General features: G+C 38.1%; 1 protein-coding gene and 1 non-coding gene across 51 annotated transcripts in view; one reads left to right on the top strand and one right to left on the bottom strand.

Moving 5' to 3' along the window:
- Positions 1-24,004, top strand: part of LOC709083 (protein AF-10) — a 218,583-nt gene that overhangs the window by 122,915 nt on the left and 71,664 nt on the right. For 41 of the 50 annotated variants that reach the window (XR_013397955.1, XR_013397958.1, XR_013397953.1 and 38 more), the window contains 3 exons: positions 935-1,030; positions 20,014-20,269; positions 22,917-23,486. Coding sequence is in view for 42 of the 50 variants with exons in the window: in XM_015146586.3 (XP_015002072.1) it covers positions 935-1,030; positions 20,014-20,269; positions 22,917-23,486 (922 nt within the window). In the remaining 8 variants the exon portion in view is untranslated. Of the gene's footprint in view, positions 1-934; positions 1,031-18,478; positions 18,615-20,013; positions 20,270-22,916; positions 23,487-24,004 lie in introns of all 50 variants that reach the window. The other 9 variants (XM_077945951.1, XM_077945954.1, XM_077945945.1 and 6 more) reach the window with 2 other exon arrangements.
- On the bottom strand, positions 11,215-11,321 carry LOC114670278 (U6 spliceosomal RNA). The gene has a single exon (XR_003719746.1). It is a non-coding gene; the product is annotated as a U6 spliceosomal RNA (small nuclear RNA).

Raw genomic sequence — 24,004 nt, forward strand, 5'->3', positions numbered from 1 at the left:
AGAACATTTTGGTTAAAATTATCTGACATTAAGTTTGACTTGCAATATGTAATTAATTTTTTATTTTATTGAATTCCTTTTTATATTTAGCTCATCAGTTTTAGCACTTTAGAGCACACCCTAACTTTATCTAATTTTGTTGTTGTTGTTGTTAGAGATAACTAATTCATCTATTTTTTGAGTAAACCCAGGAAAGAATTTTTTGCTGGAGTTTCTGTGCCTCTAGTTTCTGGAGAAATTCTCATGGTAGAGAAAAATCGGGTACTGTTCAGATGTGAAGTGCTATGTAAACTTTAAAGTGCTATTTTTAATTGTTCACAAAAGTATTTGGTGGTTTTTTTTTTGTTGTTGTTGAGACAGAATCTCACACTGTTGCCCAGGCTCAGGTGCAGTGGCACAATCTCGGCTCACCACAACCTCCGCCTCCTGGGTTCAAGCGATTCTCCTGCCTTAGCATCCTGAGTAGCTGGGATTACAGGCGCTCGCCACCATGCCCGGCTAGTTTTTGTATTTTTAGTAGAGATGGGGTTTCACCATGTTGGTCAGGCTGGTCTTGAACTCCTGACCTCGTGATCCGCCCACTTCAGCATCCCAAAGTGCTGGGATTACAGGTGTGAGCCACCATGCCCAGCCGTATTTGGTGTTTTTAAGAAGAAAAAGTATATATTTTGCTGAATGTAAATGTGGCAAATAATTACAGACTTCAGTTGTTTATTAGTATTATTTTAGACTGATCAAGAATAAAAGAGCTGAACTTACTTAAAAAGAAACTCACACTGGTATTACTTGTTTGTAAAACAACACGATGATCAGAGAAAGTGATTTTTGATAGAAGTATTTGTTAATATTTTAAATTACTAGTTATAAAAAAATTATTGCATATATGGGGTTATAGTTCAAATTTAAATTGGATTTTACTTATATTCGTTTTTAGAAATATAAAGAGAAGGACAAACACAAACAAAAACACAAGAAGCAGCCCGAACCATCACCTGCATTGGTTCCATCCCTGACTGTTACTACAGAAAAAGTAAGTTTTAAGAATCATATTTTGTTTTATGTAATAAGTAGGTATTTTGCTGATTTTCACCTCTAAAAACTGTTTTCATTCCCTAACTTTTCCCAGCTTTTCAACCACATATCATTTTCAACCACATAACTTAGAATTCTCATTTCTTTCTTTCTTTTTTTTCTTTTTCTTTTTCTTTTTTTTTTTTGAGAGACGGAGTTTTGCTCTTACTGCGCAGGCTGGAGTACAGTGGCGCAATCTTGGCTCACTGTGACTTCGGCCTCCCGGGTTCAAGCGATTCTCCTGCCTCAGTCTCCCAAGTAGCTGGGATTACAGGCACCTGCCACCATGCCCAGCTGATTTTTGCATTTTTTGTAGTGACGGGGTTTCACCATGTTGGGCAGGCTCATCTTGAACTCCTAACCTCAGGTGATCCGCCTGCCTCAGCACTCCCAAAGTACTAGGATTACAGGCATAAGCCACCGCACCCGGCCTAGAATTCTCATTTCTCTCTCTCTCTTTTTTTTTTTTTTTTTTTTTGAGACAGAGTCTCGCTTTGTCACCCAGGCTGGAGTGCTGTGGCACAATCTCAGCTCACTGCAACCTTCACTTCCCTGGTTCAAGTGATTCTCCTGCCTCAGACTCCTGAGTAGCTGGGACTACAGGCGCGTGCTGCCGCGCCTGGCTAATTTTTTGTATTTTTAGTAGAAATGGGGTTTTACTGTGTTAGCCATGATGGTCTCGATCTCCTGACCTCGTGTTCCGCCGGCCTCGGCCTCCCGAAGTGCTGGGATTACAGGCGAGAGCCTATGTTCCTAGCCTGAATTCTCATTTCTTACCTTATTCTACCTTCTGTTTATTCTGTGCTTGTCTCCAAAGCCTGTTGTTAAGTAAGGATAACAAGTGGGAACCATCATTGAGACAGATAATTTTGGCTGTGGGTGGACTTCATTCACCTGAGATTTTGAATTCTGGCCTTGCCACTTACTGATTGAGTCTTTAGGTTAATTAACCTTGGTGTAACTCAATTTTATCATTTGTAAAGCGGGGGAAATTATTAATGAAATTGAATGATAGACTACATGTAAAGCAATTAGAACAGTTTTTGGTTCATAGTGAGAATTAGTAATTATTAAGTATTATTAGAATTATTATCTCGTGGTTAATATGAAAATAGAGGGAGACTGGGACAGAATAAGCAAGTCGGGAACTGCAGTAGGAGATGAGTCTAGGGTGAAGGGCCCATTATGCAAAGCTATATAAACCAGTGTGAGGACTTTGTGTTTAGTTTGATCGAAAAGTGAGCTGTTGGGGGTTTCTGAATTGAGATGTAATGTGGTCTGACTTATTTTGAAAGGACCTCTGGCTGCTTTGTTTTGGACAGGCTATGGAAAGTCAGAATGGAAGCAGGGAGGCCATTAGCAAGGTATTTAGTCATCCGAAGAGAGATGGCGGTAACAATAGAGGTAGTGATAGGTGATCAGATTCTGAAAACAAAGGTTGAGCCCACATGATTTTCTTACAGATAAGTTAGAGGCATATGAAAAAGAGAGGATCCATGGATGATTCCAAAGATTTTGGGTCAGATCACTAGAAGATACAGAGTTACTGTTAACAAAGACAGGAAAGATGGGGGAGCATACCAGGTTGAGGGGAAAGAGAGGAATTCAGTTTGGGATACGGTTTTAGTTTTCTATTGCAGATGAAATTACTACAATATACCAGTTTAAAACAACATAAACTTACTAGTTGTCATCTTGTAGGCCAGAAGTCTCGGTGGACTCAGCTATTTCCTCTAATTAGGGTCTCTCAAGGCCAAAATCAAGGTGTTGGATGGTCTGTGTTCTTATCTGCAAGAATCTGTTTCTACCATTAGTCAGGTTATTGGCAGAATGAATCTGCTTATATGCTTGGTCAGGTTATTGGCAAAATTCGATTCCTTGTGATTGGTTGTAGGATTGAGGTGCCCATTTCTTTGCTGACTGTCAGGTGGGGGTCAGCCCTTGGCTTCTAGAGCCTCTCTTTATTTCCTTGTGCCATGTGTTACATGATCCCCTCCATCTCATAGGTAGCAATGGCATGTTGAATTCCTCTTATACTTGGAATTTTTTTTGCATGTCTTTTGCTTTTAGTTGGAGAAAGTTCTCCTTTTAAACTCATGTGATTAGATTGGGTCTACCTGAAAAGTCCAAGATAACGTCCTTATTTTAAAATCCATAAGTTTAATTACATCTGCAAAGCCCCTTTTGCCATGTAATATAACATATTCACAGGTTTCAGGGATTAGAATGTGGACATCTTAGTTGAGGGGTGCTGTCCTGCCTTCCACAGATATTTTGGGGTTGAGATATATCTATTAATATTAGACATCTAAGTAGATATACTGACTAGCCAGCTGAATACCTAGTCTGGTATTCAGAAAAGAGGTCTCAACTTTGAATATTAAATGTGGGAATTGTATACATATGGAGTTATTTAAAGTCACAAGACTGAATGATACCACTAAGGGAGAAGTGAGTGCAGGTAGAAAAGAGAATAGGCCTTAGGAGGCCCAGGACCTCCTGTGTCGAAAGGTCTGGAAGAGGAGGTACAACCGACAAAGGAGACTGAGAAGAGGCCAGAGTTTGGAAGAAAACTAAGAGGATGTGGTGTGCTGGAAGCCAAGTTAAAGAAAGGTGGGGATAAGTGAACTGTGTCATACATTAAGGACTAGCCCTTTGATTTAGTCATTTGGAGGTCATTACTGACCTTTAACAGTTTTAAAGTACTGATTGAGGCACAAGCCTGATTGGAGTGCTTTATAGAGAGAATGGGATAGAAAAGTCAGACAGTGTGTATAAATGAGGAGCTTTGCTATGAAGAGGAGCAGAAGAATAGGGAAGTGGAGATAATGAAGGGTATTTTTAAAATAACATAAATAATAGGATGTTAGGTACACTAATAGGAATGATTCAATAGAGGGGAGGAGTAATGAAATGATAGACAGGAATATTGCTACAGTGATGTCCCCTAGAATATGAGAAGGGATGGGATTTTGGGGAAAATATCTTTTGATAAATCCAGAGTTTTTTCAGTAAAAAGCAATGCTTTTAGTTGTGATGATTTGAGTAGTATTAGATTTGAGCGAAGAAAAAAAGGCATGAGATAGTTAACTATAATAATGCAAAAGAAAATTGCGATGATGGTTTACTATGATTTCTGGGTAGTCACAATATTCCACCTGAGGTTCATGGTCAAGACTTAAAAGTGAGGCAGATTTACACAGCTTTTTGTTTTTCTCTGTTCTTGTCCATCTCTATGGATGTGGGCACAAAGTAGGATTTGGTCAGGTTGTTATTTTACCATCTAATATAGTGAATGAGTGAGGGTAAATGCCAGGGGGGTTATAATGATGGATCATTATATTTAAACCCAATGGGTAGGGAAATGAGGACAATAGATGAGGGATAGTATATACTGGTTAATGTTTTCTGGTGAAATTAAAGGATTGTTGAAGGCTGTACACAGTGGCTCATGCCTGTAATCTCAGTACTTTGGGAAGCTGAGGCAGGAGGATTGATTGAGTTTGAGACCAGCCTGGGCAACTCAGTAAGACCCCAAAGATTGTTGAAGTAGTAAAGAGTGAATTAGAAATATGAAGTGGTATTTAAGAGTATGATGTATAAAATGGAAATTATTGAGGGTTTGAGATTATTTAATCGTATCAGAATCTAGGATGTGATCAGGTCATGAGGGGCTCATGTGGGGCAGAAGAGAAGATCATTGGAAGAGAGGCTGTCAAGGAACAGAGAGACTGGAGGTTATAAAAGATTGTCTAGATGTATATTGAATTCTCTAAGAAGTAAAATAATAGTAGTGTTGAAGACTGACAGTAATGTAGGTCCTAAGGCAGTGGTTGGCAAACTTTTTCTGTCAGGGGCTGAATACTAAATATTTTAGGTTTTGTAGGCCATACTGGCTCTTTTTAGTGCTCAGACCTTTGCTGCTGTAGAACAGAGTAGCCATAGACACTTTGTAAACAAGTGAATGTGGCAGTGTTCCAGCAAAACTTTATGGACACTGGAACTTAAATTTCATATAATTTTCATATGTCATGAAATAGTCTTCTTTTGATTTTTTAAAAAAGCTATTTAAACATGTTAAAATCATTCTTAGCTGTTGAGCTATACGAAAACAGGCGGATGACTAGAGGGCCTGTAGTTTGCTATATCCTACCCTAATGAGGAAACCTAATGGTTGCTAATGTCTGGTGACATGAGAATTTTTTGTTGGAAGGTTTTAGAGAGTTATAGAATTAACACTGAGGAATGAGGAAACTTACTTCATTTCCATACCCAGTGATACAAGAGCTGTGGTAGCAAAGTAACATTGAGATAGCTACAGATTAAACAGTGGGTTTCAAGGTCGATCTACGTTTTTGTTGGAACAAGAATCAGAAGAGATGTTCAGAGAAAAGGATGGGATACATTGCACCTTGTTCTCAGAGCACAGTGGAAGGCTTTCAGCTGTTGAAGGGGAGGGGTGGCAGGTGTGGACATAATAGGGGAGGTTCACAACTGTGTGGGGATGAGGCAGGTGAGGATGGACCTGGAGTCCTGATGACTGACATAAAAACAGGGAGAAAGTCATTATCAGATTGACCCTAGTAGACTTCAGGCAAATAAGATGAGGCCTTGAGTGTTTGAAGAGGTTGGGTAGAGAGGTAGTATGGGCTCCTTCTTGATCCTGATGGCTAGTAGAAGACTTCAGTCATAGGTTCCTTTTGGGGGAAGGGTGTCATTTTACTGTTGGTTCACCACACTCTTCTCTTCTCCTGATGGAAAGATAGGGATAGCTCAGGGAAAGAAAGGCTGTTTTACCCAGATCTTTAGGGCTCCTTCTAGACTGTATGGATTTTTAAAAATTATTGATATATGGTAGTTGTACATATTTTGGAGGTACATGTAATATTTTGATACATGTACACAATGTGTAGACTCCATGGTTGATGGTGGTAGAGCACACGTAAATTGAAAGTCAAGGGAACTTTAATTCGCTACTGTAATTTTTAAATGTCTGTATCATGTAGTGTTTGCACATTTTTAACCTTAGTTTACCATCTGTTTTGCCTTAGTAAAAAATTCTGTTTCATTTATTTCTTTATTAACTTAGATTATACTGCCTTATATTTTTTAGTGCACTTTTTCTGTGACTAAGCTTTAACCTTTTTGTACTATAAATGTTTTAAAACTAGAAATTAGCAACAAATATTTACTTCAATATTATATTAATGTGTTATCACTATCACCTTTTAAATATTGCAACTGTAATTTGCTAGTATAGTATTTTCACACAAATCTTTGGCAGCGATGGTAGTGGACCACCGGTGATACATAAGCATTGTTCACTAAGGTTGTTATCAAAGGGAGTAAAAGTGTAAGTGTATTTTCCAGAAACCATAGCTCTTTGTTTCTATGATTGGGGGATTTCAGTTCTTAGGTAAAAGATAATTAGATGGAACACATAGGCGTCCGTGTCTGCAGGAACTTGATGTAGGGAGTCCTTTAATATGACAAAACAAGTAGAGACAGCTTACGTTTTTAGGGAAGTGTGGTTACTCCCCTGATTTCCCCAATTTATAGTATTTCTAAGCACTTCAGACTGGTTTCCTTCTTCCCATGGTAGAAGAGGATATTGCCAAGGAAAAAAAGGGGAGATGCCAGGTGGGGTAGCTCACGCCTATAATTCCAGCACTTTGAGAGGCCGAGGTGGGTGGACCACTTGAGGCCAGGAGTTTGAGACCAGCCTGGTCAGCGTGATAAAACCCTGTCTCTACTAAAAATACAAGAAATTAGCTGGGCATGGTGACACGTGCTTATAATCCCAGCTACTTGGGAGGCTGAGGCAGGAGAATTGCTTAAACCCAGGAGGCCAAGGTTGCAGTGAGCCAAGATGGCACCACTGCACTCCAGACCAGGCGACAGAGTGAGACTCTGTCTCAAAAAAAAAAAGGGAGAAAGTCTTCGTTCTTGACCAAATAGAGATTTGCTTGCTGTCAATGTTATTTTGGTAAAGAAATTTGTAGATGCTTATAAGCCACAGTTCTCTTTTTAAATTGACAAAATTGAACATCACACCTTGTTAAAAGCAATCTTTAACACATTACCTTTCATTATTATTAGAAGACGTCATTATTTCTGAGCGTCATTATAAATAGCTCACAATTTTTAGTTGTTTGAATTTTGAGGTAATTTAGCTTTTAAAGTACAGTTTTTGTTTGTTTTAAGGAAGTTTTTTGTGTACCAGAGATACATGATCAGGTTTTTGTCTCTTTCTCTTTGCAACATTTTTAAAAGAGGATAAAGGAGAACCTAATTTTAAGTAAATTTTTTCAATTAGCTGTTAAATTTTGTACTGGTTTTTTAAGACTTTCAGAAGAAAATTTTTGGTAAAATAAGTTAATTTTTGTGTAATTTAAAAATTTTAATGTTTCTTTAAGGATCATCTTTTAAAGAAATCTTTAGAACTTTAAAGTTATAATGAAATCCAAGTGGAGATTTAATATTTGTTTATTAAGTCACTTTATCTCTTTGTTCTTTTCTTGTATTTTACAACACAATTATATTTGAAAGTTAAACTTTTTTAAAAAGTAAATTTAATTTTGAAGGAAATACACACACGCACAATCTTAGGGCCATAAGGTATTCAAAAGTCTAATGTATCATAAATATACATGAAATGTTGCACATATTTAAAATAGAAACATTGGTAACATTTTGACATATGTACACATTAGTGAAACTATAACCACAATCACAGACAAGAGTTTCCTTGTGACTTCTTTTAATCTCCTCCCTGTCTTCACATCCCTCCCCAGGTAGCTACTGATCTGCTTTTTGTCACTTTAAATTAGTTTGAATTTTCTATAATGTTAAACAATGGAAAAATATAGTATGTATGCTTTTTCTGTCTGGCTTCTTTCAGCATAATTATTTTAAGATTTGTTCTTGTTGTATCTTTTAATAGTTCAATTTTTGGCTAACTACAATTCTGTGTATGGATATACTATTAATTTGCTTATCCATGCAACAATTGATGGACATTCAGGTTGTTTTCAGTTTTGGGCTGTTACAAATAAAGCTGCTATGAATATTGTATAAATCTTACAAGATATATGTTTTTATTTCTCTTGCATGAATACCAAGGAGTGGAATGGTTGGGCCACATGGTAGGTGTGACTCACCATGGTAGGTATATATGCTTTTTTTGTATGTGTGACGGAGTCTCGCTCTGTCACCCAGGCTGAAGTACAGTGGTGTGATCTTGGCTCACAGCAGCCTCTGCTTCCCGGGTTCATGCCGTTCTCCTGCCTCAGCCTCCCAAGTAACTGGGACTACAGGCGCCCGCCACCACACCCGGCTAATTTTTTGGTATTTTTTTTAGTAGAGACGGGGTTTTGCTGTGTTAGCCAGGATGGTCTCAGTCTCCGGACCTTGTGATCCTCCCACCTCGGCCTCCCAAAGTGCTGGGATTACAGGCATGAGCCACTGCGCTTAGTCAATATCTTCATATTTGTTATTTGTTTATTTTTAGTGAAGTGTTTTTTAAGATCTCCCCACCACCTGCCTTTTTTTATTGGCTTGTTTTCTTATTACTGACTTTTGTAAGACTATGTATTCTGGATGCAGGTCCTTTATCAGATACACATTTGTAGATATTTATCTCACTCTGTGGCTTATATTTTCATTCTTTTAATCTTTTGAAGAGCAGACGTTCTTTATGAAATTTAGTTTATGAATTATTTTGTGTTTTCTTTTATAAGCTTTTAAACTATAATTCAGGAGTATATAGTCATGAAGCCTAGACCGGTTAGCCAAATCTAAAAGAAACTGGCTTCTTATCACAACTAACATGTGAACATTGCCACCCTTCTTCTCTCCAGAATGACCATAAAAAAAGTTACTGTGGAGAAACAGAAACCTAGATTTGAGGCAACACGTAAAAACCAAAGGAAAAATAGCAATTCAGTGGTTCGTTGGTAAAAGCAGGAAAGTTGGTGCCCTTCACTGGGCTACTTTGCTCTTCTTACTCTTGCGCTTTTTTTTTTGAGACGGAGTCTTGCTTTGTTGGCAAGGTTGGAGTGTAGTGGTGTGATCCCAGCTCACTGCAGGCTCTGCCTCCCGGGTTCAAGGGATTCTCCTGCCTCACCCTCCCAAGTAGCTGGAATTAACAGGCGCCCACCACCACACCTGGCTGATTTTTGTATTTTTAGTCGAGATGAGGTTTAACCATGTTGGCCAGGCTGGCCTCGAACTCCTGAGCTCAGGTGATCCACCCTCCTTGACCTCCCAAAGTGCTGGGATTATAGGTGAACCACAATGCTTGGCCTTATTCTTGCTCTTTTTGTTTCTCTTCTTCAGCCCATCCATGTTAGACCCCAATAGGTTTGAACAAACCACCTATTAATTTCTTTGGAGGTTACCACAGTGCTGATTGTTCCTTGCTAGTGTATAAAAATCCTGTTGAAATTTCTGTTTATTTTGTATTCTGCCACCTTGCCTGAACTTTTTTTGAGACAGTCTTGCTCTGTTGCCCAGGCTGGAGTGCAGTGGCTCATTGCAGCCTTGCAGGCTCAAGCATCCTCCCACCTCAGCCTCCTGATTCACTGAGACTAGAGGTGCACACCACCATGCCCATCTAATCTTTTCTTGTAATTTTTTGTAGAGATAAGTTTCGCATGTTGCCTAGGCTGGTGTTGAACTCCTGGGCTTAAGCCATTTGCCCCCGCTTGAGCCCCCAAAGTGCTGGGATTATAGGCATGAGCCACCACGCCTGGCCACTTTAATTTTTATTTCTTTGCTTACATTGGGCTTAATTGGCTTTTCTTTTTCTATTCTGAAGATTAAGGACAGGCGCAGTGGCTCACGCCTGTATCCGAGCACTTTAGGAGGCTGAGGCAGGCGGATCACTTGAGATCAGGAGTTCCAGACCAGTCTGGCCAAAATGGAGAAATCCTTTCTCTACTAAAAATACAAAAATTAGCCGGGCATGGTGGTGCAGGCCCATAGTCCCAGCTACTTGGGAGGCTGAGGCAGGAGAAGCACTTGAACCCGAGAGGCGGAGGTTGCAGTGACCCGAGACCTCACCACTGCACTCTAGCCTGGGTTACAGAGCAAGACTCCATCTCAGACACAAACACACACACACACACACACACACACACACACACACAAACACAACCTGGTGTGGTGGATCCCCTGAGGTCAGGAGTTTGAGACCAGCCTGGCCAACATGGTGTGAAGCCCCGTAGCTACTAAAAATACAAAAATTAGCTGGATGTGGTGGCAGACGCCTGTAATCCCAGCTACTCAGGAGGCTGAGGCAGGGAATCACTTGAATCCAGGAGGTGGAGGTTGCTGTGAGCCAAGATAGCGTCATTGCACTCTAGCTGGGTGACAAGAACAAAACTGTGTCTCAAAAAAAAAAGATGATTGTTCTATCTTTCTTCTTTTCTAATACATACATTCAGTGCGATAAATTCCTCTTTAAATGCTGCTTTCCCAGCATCTCACAAATTTTTATGTTTTATTTTCATTTAGTTCCAAATATTTTTAAATTTCTCTTTATATTTCTTCTTTTACTTATATGTTATTTAGAAGTGTCTTGTTTAATCTCCATGTATTTTTGGATTTATGGCCTCCTTTCTGGTATTGATTCTGGTTTAATTTCATTGTGGTCTGAGAAAGCAAGGCACTGTATGATTTCTGTTCTTTAAAATTTGTTAAGGTGTATTTTATGGTCTAGAATGTGGTCCATCTTGGTTAATGTTCCATGTAAGCTGGAGAATAGAAGAATGTGTCATTTGCTGTTGTTGGATGAAGTAGTCTACAGATGTCAATTATATACAGTTGATTGATAGTACTGTTCAGCTCAACTGTGTCCTTAACTGATTTTCTCACTAGTGTATCTGTTAATTTCTGGCTGTGATATCAATTTCTATCAGTTTTTGCTTCATGTATTTTGACCGCTTTTGTTAGTCACATACACATTAAGGATTGTTATGTCTTTTTGAAGTATCAACACCTTTATCTTACGTAATTACTTTCTTTAGACCTGATCACTTTCTTTGCTCTTGAGTCTGTTCTGTTCATAATTAATACAGTATTTCTGCTTTTAAAAAATCAGCATTAGCATAGTATATCTTTCTCCATTTCCTTTTTATTTATTTTTATATGGAACACTTCATGAATTTGCGTGTCACCCTTGCACAGGGGCCATACTAATCTTCTCTGTATCATTCTAATTTTTGTATATGTGCTGCCGAAGCGAGCACTGTTTCCTTTAAACTCTACGTGTCTTTATATTTAAAGTAGGTTTCCTCTAGACAACATATAGTTGCTACTTGGTTTTGGATCTGTGACAATCTTTATTTTTTAATTGGGGTATTTAGACCATTGCCATTTAAGGTGACTATTGATATAATTGGGTTAATATCTACCATATTTATTACTAATTTTCATTTTTACATTTTTGTTACTGTTTTTGTCATTCACAGCTTTTGTGGTTTTTATTGAGTATTTTATATGATTGCATTTTCTTGTCTTTTTTTTTTTCCACCCTGTCATCACACTTTAAGTGTTTTATTTCACCCTCTCCTTGATTGCATGTTTTCTGAGGCAAATTCAGATATAATTCTTATACTTGTGCCTGTGTGGGTAACGTGTTTTCCTCTGGCTTCCTTCATGGATTTTAATCTTTGAGCGTGGAGGTGTACTTCCCTTTCCCCCTCCTTTTTCGCATTTATCTTGCTTGGCATCCTCTTAAGTTTCTTTGATAGCTGGTTTGGCTACTGACATTTGTTCGAGGGGAAGTTTCTTGATGTTATGATTTCAAATATTGCTTCTCCTTTCTTCTCCTCCTTGTATTCCCGTTTTAACTATGTTATGCCTTTTGTATACATCCCAGCATTCATGAATATTTTGTTTGCTTTTGTTTTCCAGTCTTTTTCTCTCTTTCCGTTTCAATTTTGGAAGTTTTTATTGTCATATCCTCAAGCTTAGAGATTTTTTTTCTTGAGTTGTGTCCCACTCTGCTGATGATTCCCTGAAAGACATTCTTCATTTCTGTTTGTTTTTGATCTCTCTGGCATTTCTGATTTGCTTTCATTATGCATATGTTCTTGCATGTTGTCTGCCTTTTCCATTAAATTCCTTATCGTATTAGTCATAGATTTTAAAAATTCTTGGTCTCATAATTCCAACATTCCTGACATGGCTGACTTATTTTCTAATGGTTTTTCACTTTGTTTAAACTGCATTTTTTGCCTTTTGTGTTGTTGTTTCATGTTGAACATTATGTCCTGGCAAAAGGAACTACACTATAAATAGACCTTTAGTAACACACTAGTAAATTGCGGGGAACAAGAGGCATCCTATACTTCTATAATTTTCAGTCTTTAGGTGAACCTCCCCTGGAATGTGAACTGCATAGGGGCTTCTTAGTTATTTTTTTCTCCTGCAAGTGGAACAGGATGATGGTTAGAGTCGCCTGAAGTTGTACATTTCCCTTCCCTAGGTTAGTTAGGCGCTGACAAAAACCTCCACAGGTTAGAATCTCGTTAAATAGTTTCTCCTGAAAGCAGGCCTTGTTAGGAAAAACAAAGCTCTGGTTATTTCAAAATGGTTCCTTTTCCCCCTTTATTGGAGGGATCTCTGGGGGACTCTTTCTCCGGTATTCACTCTGAGGGCCTGCTAGAGGTCCTAGAGGTAAAATTCACAAAAGTGTGAGAGTCCTCCAAGACCGGGTCCCCCTGGAGGTTTTCTTTTTCAGCCTTGTCCACACTGTGCCTCTATCAGTTTATCAGTTAAAATAGTTTAGGTTTTCTTTCCCTGATGCTGGTTCCTGCAGAGGTTTCAGCTGCTGGGTTTGCTTAGGTAAGTTGTAAGTCTCTCTGTGCATTGATTTGTCTTTCTGATTTGTTTTGTTTTGTTTTCTTAATTATACTTTAAGTTCTAGGGTACATGTGCACAATGTGCAGGTTTGTTACATAGGTATACATGTGCCAATGTGCCATGTTTTTTTTTTTTTTTTTGGAGACTGAGTTTCACTCTTCTTGCCCAGGCTGTAGAGCAATGGCGTGATCTCGACTCACTGCAACCTCCGCTTCCCGGGTTCAAGTGATTCTCCTGCCTCAGCTTTCCAAGTAGCTGGGATTACAGGCATGTGCCACCACACCCAGCTAATTTTTTTGAGACGGAATCTCGCTCTGTCACCCAGGCTGGAGTGCAGTGGCATGATCTCAGCTCACTGCAAGCTCCACCTCCCAGGTTCACTCCATTTTCCTGCCTTAGCCTCCCGAGTATCTGGGACTATAGGCGCCTTCCACCACGCCTGGCTAATTTTTTTGTATTTTTAGTAGAGATGGGGTTTCACCTTATTGGCCAGGATGGTCTCGATCTCCTGAGCTTGTGATCTGCCTGCCTCCGCCTCCCAAAGTGCTGGAATTACAGGTATAAGCCCCAATTTTTTGTTTAGCAGTTTGCCCTATGACCTCTCCATTCACTAATGTAAGAGTTGGTGATTTTCAGTTTGTTGAGCTTTGTATTTGTTTTAGGGTAGAGCAAAGACTTCTCTTTCCTCCTCATATGCTCAACGAGTAACCAGAATTCCTAGTATTGGCATTTAACGATATAAACTTCCCTCTTAAGTAGGGCTTTATGAATTTTGATATGTCGTGTTTTCATTTTTATTTAGTTTAAAAAAATGCTTTGTGGTTTTCCTTTTCTTCTTTGACCTATGAGTTACTTAAAAGTGTGTTATTTAGTTTAGAAATATTTGGATATTCACTTTGTTACTGATTTCTAATTTAATATTTTTATATTATATCATTCCTTTTAAGTTTATTGATGCAGAACATGGATTATCTTGTTAAATATTCTGTGTGGCTTTTTTTTTGGGAGATGGAATCTCCCTCTGTCCCCAGGCTGGAGTGCAGTGGCGCGATCTTAGCTCACTGCACCCTCCGCCTCCCGGGTTCAAGTGATTCTCCTGTCTCAGCCTCCTGAGTAGCTGGGACTCACCCAGCTAATTTTTGTATTTTTAGTAGAGACAGGGTTTCACTGTGTTGGTCAGGATGGTCTCGATCTCTTGACCTCATGATCCACCCCCTCAACCTCCCAAAGTGCTGGGATTACAGGCGTGAGCCATTGCGCCTGGCTCTGTGTGTTTTTTAAAAGAATGAATGTGTATTCATTTGTAGTTGTGTGGAGTTTTTCTGTAAATGTCCATTAGGTCAAGTTGATTTATATTAAGTTGTCTATATCTTTACTTGTTTTTTGCCTGTTTGTTCTGTCAATTATTGTGAGCAGGTGCAGAAACAATTAGGATTTTTGTATCTTCTTGATGAGTACGCCACTGTATTTTGTTAATATTCTTTATTGTGAAATCTACTGGCTGATATTAATATAGTGAATTTAGCTTTCTTTTGATTAGCTTTAGCTTGATGTTTCTTTTCCCATGCTTATACTTTCTTTGTGCCTTTATATTTAAAATAGATTTCTTTTTTCTTTCTTTTTTCTTTTTTTTTTCTTTTTTTTTTGAGATAGAGTCTCACTCTGTCACCCAGGCTGGAGTGCAGTAGCATGATCTCAGCTCACTGCAACCTCTGCCTCCCAGGTTCAAGTGATTCTCCTGCCTCAGACTTCCAAGTAGCTGGGATTGCAGGTGTGTACCACCACGCCTGGCTAACTTTTGTATTCTTAGTAGAGATGAGGTTTCACCATGTTGGCCAGGCTAGTCCTGAACTCCTGGCCTCAAGTGATCCACCTGTCTCGGCCTCCTAAAGTGCTGGGATTCCAGGCGCAAGCCACCATGCCTGGCCTGAAGTTAAATTAACTTAAAGTAGGCTTCTTTTTTGTTTGTTTGTTTGCTTGCTTGTTTTGAGGGGGTTTCATTCTTGTTGCCCAGGCTGGAGTGCAATGGCATGATTTTGGCTCACTGCAACCTCTGCCTCCCGGGTTTAAGGGATTCTCCTGCCTCAGCCTCCCCAGTAGCTGGGATTACAGGTGTAAGCCACTGCACTGAGCTAAAATAGGTTTCTTTAAAGCAGCGTATAGTCATGTTTTGAGTTTATTCATTCATTGTTGCAATCTTTGCTTTTTAATTGGGAAGTTTAGAGAATTTACATATAATATTCTCTGAGTGGTTGTATTTTACTATAATACTGTTGTTTTGTTGTTGTTGTTGTTGTTGTTGTTATTATTATTATTATTATTATTATTATTATTATTGAGACAGGGTCTTGCTCTGTCTCCCAGGCTGGAGTGCAGTGGCTTGATCTCAACTCATGGCAACCTCTGCCTCCTGGGTTCAAGCAATTCTCCCACCTCAGTCTCCTGATTAGCTGAGACTACAGGTGCATACCACCACATGTGGCTAAGTTTTGTATTTTTTGGTAGAGATGGGGTTTTACCATGTTGGCCAGGCTGGTCTCGAATTCCTGACCTTGGTTGATCTGCCTGCCTTGGCCTCCAAAAGTTCTGGGATTACAGTGTGAGCCACCGCACCTGGCCTCTGGGTAGTTGTATTTTAATCTAACATTTGCTAATCCTTTTCTTTTTGCCCATCATTTCTCTTTCCTTCTCTCTCTCTCTTTCTCTTTCTCTGCTGTATGTTTGATTGAACCTTTTTTGTGATTCAGTTTTGCCTGATTTGCAATAATTTTTTGTTCCATTGCATTGTTTTAGAGACTACAGTATAGCATCATTAGTCCATCAGAGTTTACCTTCAAGCAGAATTATACTAGTTTACATATAGTGTAAGAACCTTGTAGCTATATACTTCTACCCTTTTGGCTTCATGTTATTTTTATCACTTATTTTTTTTTTTTAACATATGTTACAAAACTCACAATTTATTGTTACTCCTTTTGCTCTACATCAGCTGTCTTATAAAGAGTTTAAAATAGGCCAGGCGCGGTGGCTCATGCCTGTCCTCCCAAGCACTTTGGGAGGCCGAAGCGGGTGGATCACGAGATCAAGAGATCAAGACCATCCTGCCCAGCATGGTGAAACCCTGTCTCTACTAAAAATACAAAAATTAGCTGGGCATGGTGGTATGCGCCTGTAGTCCCAGCTACTGGGAAGGCTGAGGCAGGAGAATCGTTTGAACCCAGGAGGTGGAGGTTGCAGTGAGCCAAGATCGCAGCACTGCACTGCAGCCTGGCAACAGAGCGAGACTCGTCTCAAAAAAAAAAGTTATGAACAATTCTTTATTATTTATCATTTTTACTATATTTGTCTGTTACTCCTTCCTTATCCCTTTTCACAGTTTCAATTACCTTCAGTCAACTGAGGTGTGAAAAATATTGAATTGAAAATTCCAGAAATAAATAAATTATAATTTGCACAGTTTTGAGTGGTGTGATGAGAAATTTCACATCATCTTGCTTCATCTCTTTGTACTACATTTACCATTAGCAATTAATATTTCTAATGCTCTTCATTCTTTTTGGTATATTCACATTTCATTTATTATTTACCTGAAATAGTTCTTTTAGCATTTATTGTAGTGTTGGTCTGCTAGTGATTAGTTCTTTCAGCTTTTATATCCAAAAAAGCCTTTATTTTGTACTTGTTTTAGAAAGATATTTTATAATAGTTGCCCGTGGAATTCTAAGTTGACAGTTTTTTCTTTTAGTACTCACCTGTTTTCTAGATTGAATGTTTTTAGGGAAAATTTTGCTTTCATTCTTATCTTTGTTTTTGGCATGTAAGACATCCTTAAAAAAAAAAAGAAAAGAAAAGCCTGGTTTCTTGTAACATTTCCTCTTTATCATTGGTTTTTAATGATAAACAATTTGATAATGAACTGAGTTCATTTACTTTTCTTCATATTTATTTTTCTTGGGGTTACTTGAGGTTCTTAAACTGTGAGGTTTTTTTTTCCTCATCAATTTTACAATTTTTCCTACTATTATTTCTTCAGTTTTGTGGGGATTTTTTGTTCGTTTGTTTTGACCCCCCCCATTCTTTTTGAGTAGTCTAGTAGCATGTAAATTAGGCTACTTAAAATTGTTCTACAGCTCACTGTTCTTTTTTTTTTTTTTTTTTTTTTAAATCATTTTTTTGGTGATTTATGTTGGGTAGTTTACATGTTGTAGTCTCAAGATAGGCTTGGTACAAAATATGTGGGTTTTTATGGGACACTTGAATAGTACATAATTTTATTTAAAAATTTTAAGCAGTACATTATGTTTTCTAATGGTCACTTCTTGTCACCAATTTAGATGACAGAGCCTTGTAGACTAATCTGAGGCAACCATACCTTTTGTAAATAATCATAGCTGCTTTTTTTGGTTACTTGTTATAGAGTCGTTATTTAATTTTGGATCTAGTTTTAAATTTTTGTTTGAAGTAAATAATTTTTGTTCCCACTTAATGGTATTGTGTAGGTATATTGGTGTTGCAGCTTATCTTTGGACTAATAGTTGGCCATGAAATAAAAATTACATGTATTCTGAATTAGCCTTTTAAAAGATTAAGTTGCCTATAAATTACAATGTAGAACAAAGTATTTATGCAGCACTTCAGAGACTCTCAATACAGCCAGATATCCAGTTTTATCTCCAGTAGAAAAGAACAATTACAAAAGAACTTATATTTTTCAGTAGAGCAGCAAATGAAGTAGTTTGCATTTTGTGGTCCAATTTGCCTGAAAAAATAAATATTATTATGTACAAGAATTACACTCAGAGCAGTGAGATGTTCGTACTATGATAGACATTTAGAATACAAAAGTGAGGAAACAAGATTTTGTGAATTTAGTCTTGGGCTTACTCATAGTGTGTCTTTCAGCCATCTCCTACCTCCCTCTGGTCTCCTTTTACCTGTCTTTTCCTCGATTTTGAGTTGATTGTTGTACGTTTATAATGGAGTTCCCTAGTGCCATATTGTCCCAACAGCACATTATGGAATAAGTACTTTTAAAATCACTTTTAAACGTGGAATTAAAATAGAGGTTTCTCTTTGAATGAACCCTGCATTGCCTTAGTGAGTGTCATTATGTATAATTTAAAAATTGTTAACATCTAAAGCTAAAATTCATTTTTTTCATATTAAGTCTGATTATGTTCTGAAATATAGGTTTGGACATTTTAAAAATGTTCAGTTATGGTTTTAATGTGATTTTTTTGTCACTGAAATTTGATTGCTTTATTCATTGCTTTCTTTGTAATACTGTTTCTTCCAAATGTCATGTTTTCATGGGTTTTTATGGACAGATTTATACTTGAGGGTTTGAGCAAGGACGTTCTGTCAAGTAAGTGGGAAAAATGACCATCTCTAATGTAGATTGTCATGTGGAAGTGAATAGTGTATTTTCATTATAGTACTCTACCCAATTTTCTCTCCATTCTTTATTTGATACATGAACAAAAATACGTGAGTGAAGAACACCACTGTGTTTTCTTAGATGACTTTTAAACTTCACTAGGTCATGCAAGGATCAGATGTGAGAGGAATGGAGAACCTCAGGATCAACTCAAGTAATTGGAAAAAGTATTTGAAAAATGAGGTGGGGTGGTTTCCAAATTGACCTGCCCAGCATGGAAAAGGTTCATATTTCTAAAGTAAGCCATGAAGTTTCATCAGCTTAAATGTGATTGGTTTGTAAAATGGGATTTTTTTTCCTTTTAAACTTACTTTGAAACGTTTGTTCTTGTTTGTGGATTGTAGTTTGTTAGAATAGTGGAGTACTTTGTTTTTATGAAATATTTCTTCTATTTAATGATGCATATCCGTTATTGACACTGAGATAATGGGGCCTGGGGATGGCAACAGGTTGATAGAAAAGCCGCAAGAAAGATTTGGTTTTCCAAACACTTAATTTTTTCTCTTATTCCTCTTTTTGAAATTGTTTTTGCTAAAAATGCCAGCCATTTTGAAACTTGATTTTATTGTCATGTTCTCGTTTTTCATATTCATCTGATTGTTTGTGTTGAGTGGTGGCTGTATGTGGGAAAATTCACTTTTGCATATTTTCAAATTTTTTCATTTTTATAGCAGAGATTTTAGATACATACAATAAAAAAGTATTCACTTATCCAACAAAACTTTGGTGCCGATTATGTTGCAAGCACTTCGTGAACTTTATGCTGTCCATGCCTCAGATACTTTAGTGAACTTAATGGCGACATCAAAACCTTTGCCCTAGTGGACTTTATAAACCTTTGATTTCAAAACATGGTGATTAATGTGCATCTGGTATAATATACTTTCATGTATTCGCCATTATTTGGGTATACCTTGTAATAAAAATGATTGCTAAAACTGGAAACTGTTAATACAGATCTTCATCCTTTTTCCTTAACAAATGCAGATCAAGGGAATAATTGAGAGCCACTTTTAGGGATAGTTATAAAATCTTACCTTTGCAATATATAACTTTTTCCTCAACATAACAATTGGAAAAATGATTTCTGTTTCAAATCTTTCTGTTTTTTTTTGCAAAGGGACCCTCACCTGAATTCTTTAAAAAGTTTCACTCTGTCCTCCGCTAGCCTTATAAACTCATGGATATGGTCCTCTAATGGATTTGTAGCACGTTAGTCCCTTATTGTCACCTTCCTGTGTTGAACACTAAAGCTTATTTTAATTTCATGTCTAAGAAGTGTAGACATTGTTAAAAAAAAAAATGATGTTGCTTGACAAATGCTTATCTTCAGTATTACTGTGTGTCACTTCATAAATATAACTAATACATACTTTTACTAGTTGTTGCAATTTGATCCTGAAACAGCCATCTTTAAATTATCTATGCTTTTTCTTTTCTTTCTTCTTCTTTTTTTTTTAAGTAATTATAATGACTTAAATTGTTTTTGGATGATTTTCTTAGGTGAACCGACTTATTTTTAGAACAGAAACTTTGTGTTTATTCTGCAAGTTCTTATTATTAATGTGTCACCTATTGTTTTCTGTAACTAAAATGTAATCAACTCTTTTTCCTTCCCTTTTGAATCAAAATGTTAGACTTATACAAGCACTAGCAACAACTCTATATCTGGATCACTGAAGCGCTTGGAAGATACTACTGCACGATTTACAAATGCAAATTTCCAGGAAGTCTCTGCACACACCTCTAGTGGAAAAGATGTTTCAGAGACTAGAGGGTCAGAGGGCAAAGGGAAGAAATCTTCAGCTCACAGCTCAGGTCAAAGGGGAAGAAAGCCTGGTGGTGGAAGAAATCCAGGAACAACTGTGTCGGCAGCTAGCCCTTTTCCTCAAGGTATTAGTGATGTTTTAGTTAAAATACTTGTCTTTAAGATGGTTAATAATAGTTATGCTTTGTAAAAGAATTATTTTTTTGGGGGGAACTTATAACTAATGGATGTTCTAGATTATTATATGATTAGTTGCTATAGTAAGATTACTTTAAAGATAGTGTTTCCTATTAAATTTTTCTGGTACTTTTTCTTTCCTTTTATAATATGATTTGTGTTTCCAGAGTTGAATTGTAATTTTAATGTTTAACTAGACATGGAATAATGCTTAAAATTGGGGAGAAAAATAATAAAAGCTGGAGCTTTGCTTTGAGTTCTGTAGAACAGCCCTTCTTTTTGTTTGAGATGGAATCTTGCTCTGTTGCCCGGGCTGGAATGCAGTGGCACAATCTCGGCTTACTGCAACCTACGCCTCTCGGGTTCAAGTGATTCTTGTGCCTCAGCCTCTTGAGTAGCTGGGATTACAGGTGCATGCCAGCATACCTGGCCAATTTTTGTATTTTAGTAGAGATGGGATTTCACCGTGTTGGCCAGGCTGGTCTCGAACTTCTGACCTCAGGTGATCCTCCCGCCTTGGCCTCCCAAAGTGCTGGGATTACAGGCTTGAGCCACTGTTCCTGCATCTTTTCTATAAGTGTTCTTTATTTATATTTCCTGAACATTAAAAACAATTAAGGTTGGCCAGGCATGGTGGCTCACATCTATAAGCCTAGCAGTTTGGGATGCTGAGGTGGGCAGAACTCTTGAGGCCAGCTTGGGCAACATGGTAAGACCCCATCTCTATAAAAAATTTAAAAATTAGCTGTGTGTGAACTGGGCACAGTGGCTCATGCCTGTAATCCCAGTATTTTATGAGGCTCAGTCAGGTGGATCATCTGAGCTTAGGAGTTGGAGACCAGCCTAGGCAACATGGCAAAACCCTGTCTCTCTAAAAAATACAAAATTAGCCGGGCATGGTGGCACATGCCTGTAGTCCCAGCTACTTCAGAGGCTGAGGTAGAAAGATTGCTTGAGCCCAGGAGGTTGAGGCTGCAGTGAGCTGAGATTGCACTACTGCACTCCAGCCTGGGTGACAGAGTGAGACCCTGTCTCCTTGGACAGGCAAACAAAATAAGCCAGGTGTGGTGATGTGTGCCTGTGGCCCCAGCTCCTCAGGAGGCTGAAGCGCGAGGATTGCTTGACCCAGGGAGGTTGAAGCTACAGTGAGCCGTGATTGTGCCACTGCACTCCAGCCTAGGCAACAGAACAAGACCCTGCCTCAAAAAGCAAACAAACAAAAAACAAAAACAAACAAAACCCACTAAATAAATAAATACAATTAAGGTTTACATTTTACATTTGTTAGTAGATAAATACTGGGTAATTTTTAGGGGATTTACATAGGTCTCAGTAAATAAGTTGTTGATTAATAATGCATTTGTTACGAAGTTTGAGGTTTAACAGATTAACACACTAACCTGTTTTCTAGGTTGTGTGTGTGTGTGTGTGTGTGTGTGTGTGTGTGTGTGTGTGTTTTGAGACAGGGCTTTGCTTTGTTGCCCAGGCTGGAGGGCAGCCGTGTGTTCATGGCTCACTGCAAGGTTGACCTCCTGGGCTCAAGCATTCTTCCCGCTTCAGACCCTCAGTTAGCTTTTGCCTCCACCTTTGTCTCCCAAGTAGGTGGGACCACAAGCATGCGTCACCATGCCCAGCTCATTTTTAGATTTTCTGTAGAGACAGGTTCGGCCTCCTGAGTAGCTGGGATTAGAGGCACATGCCACCACGCCTGGCTAATTTTTGTATTTTTAGTAGAGTCGGGGTTTCACCATGTTGGTCAGGCTGGTCTCGAACTCCTGACCTCATGATCCTCCTGCTTTGGCCTCCCAAAGTGCTGGGATTACAGGCATGAGCCATTGTACCCAGCCTAAGGTTCTTATATCTTAGAATGGCATGGTGGGGTACTGATGTTCTTTAAAGAAAGAATAAGCAGTGATGGCTGATGTCTTTATGAAGTTCCATGAAAATTGGATTGGGAGAATGTGAGGCATAGATTAGATTCCATATGATCATTATTTTGTCAAATCCATTTTCTATTGTGGTAGATTCAGCTGAACAATAACAATGACTGGTATGTCTTAAAACTTAGAACTCATAACCTAGGAAACGTCTTTAGGTTCTTATTGTATATTGGGAACATTTTCAGTCATACCTTCAATATTCAAAAAAGAAGTTCCTCTATACATTTAGAGTCAGATTTTAGTCTTGTTAACGTCTTCTTGCATGACTGTGGAAAGGAGACTACTGTTCTTTAGTCCTTCCTCAGGCATACATGAGGTGTTAGGGGGAGAATTGCGGATGTTGCTGTGGCAAAAGGTAGGTGAAATAAAAAACATCTTATATCTTACAAGTAATAGCTTGCAATTCCACAGTAAACATTAATACCATCTATAAAATGACAGGTATTTTTAAAGGTAATTTTAGGGATAAATTTGACTTCAGTAATAAGTTTTCAAGTCTTAATATACTGATGTCCTAAGTGTTGTAGTTAATTTTTTTTAACTCTCTCTTCTCTTTAATGATTATATCATGTCTGCTGCTTATGGGAACTTTAGCATCCAATTTTTCTGTCCCCCCTCCCCCGCCCTTTTTTTTTTTTTTTTTTTTTAACTACAGGCAGTTTTTCAGGAACTCCAGGCAGTGTAAAATCATCTTCTGGAAGTTCAGTACAGTCTCCCCAGGATTTCCTGAGCTTTACAGACTCAGATCTGCGTAATGACAGTTACTCTCACTCCCAACAGTCATCAACAACCAAAGATGTACATAAAGGAGAGTCTGGAAGCCAGGAAGGGGGGGTAAATAGTTTTAGTACCTTAATTGGTCTCCCTTCAACCTCAGCTGTTATTTCACAGCCTAAAAGCTTTGAAAATTCACCTGGAGATTTGGGTAATTCCAGCCTTCCTACAGCAGGATATAAGCGGGCTCAAACTTCTGGCATAGAAGAAGAAACTGTAAAGGAAAAGAAAAGGAAAGGAAATAAACAAAGTAAGCATGGACCTGGTAGACCCAAGGGAAACAAAAATCAAGAGAATGTTTCTCATCTCTCAGTTTCTTCTGCTTCACCAACATCATCTGTAGCATCAGCTGCAGGAAGCATAACAAGCTCTAGTCTGCAGAAGTCTCCTACATTGCTCAGGAATGGAAGTTTACAGAGCCTCAGTGTTGGCTCATCTCCAGTTGGTTCAGGTAGGGGTTTGCCTATTATTTTTTTCCTTCACTCCCAACACCTCCCTTCTTCCGTCTCAAAATGTTTTCAACTGTTGTTACGATAATACTTGGAATTACTAAATGACATTTATTTAAAGTGAAATTTTTTAGTTTTTAAATTCTCTAATGGAAAATACAAAAATGTCTTAAAATCTTAGATGATTTGGTTTTTGGGAAAGATGTTCGGCACTAATTTGATTTTACTTATGTAGGCTAAACAGTCTATTGGTCAGTCATTCATTACTTACAAAACGCTTAGAATTTATTTCCTATTTTTGTTTCACCTGCACAGTATTTTTAAAAAACCAATGCAGAATTTACATTTAGGGTGTGAGTGTTTTTACCCTTTGTTTTTTGTTTTGTTTTGAGCTCCCTTTCTCTAAACTTCAATTTTAGTCATCATTTTCTTTTTTTTTTTTTTTTTTTTTTTTTTTTTTTTTTTGAGACGGAGTCTCGCTCTGTCGCCCAGGCTGGAGTGCAGTGGCCGGATCTCAGCT

Source organism: Macaca mulatta, chromosome 9 (assembly GCF_049350105.2).
Source record: "Macaca mulatta isolate MMU2019108-1 chromosome 9, T2T-MMU8v2.0, whole genome shotgun sequence".
Lineage (NCBI taxonomy): Eukaryota > Metazoa > Chordata > Mammalia > Primates > Cercopithecidae > Macaca > Macaca mulatta.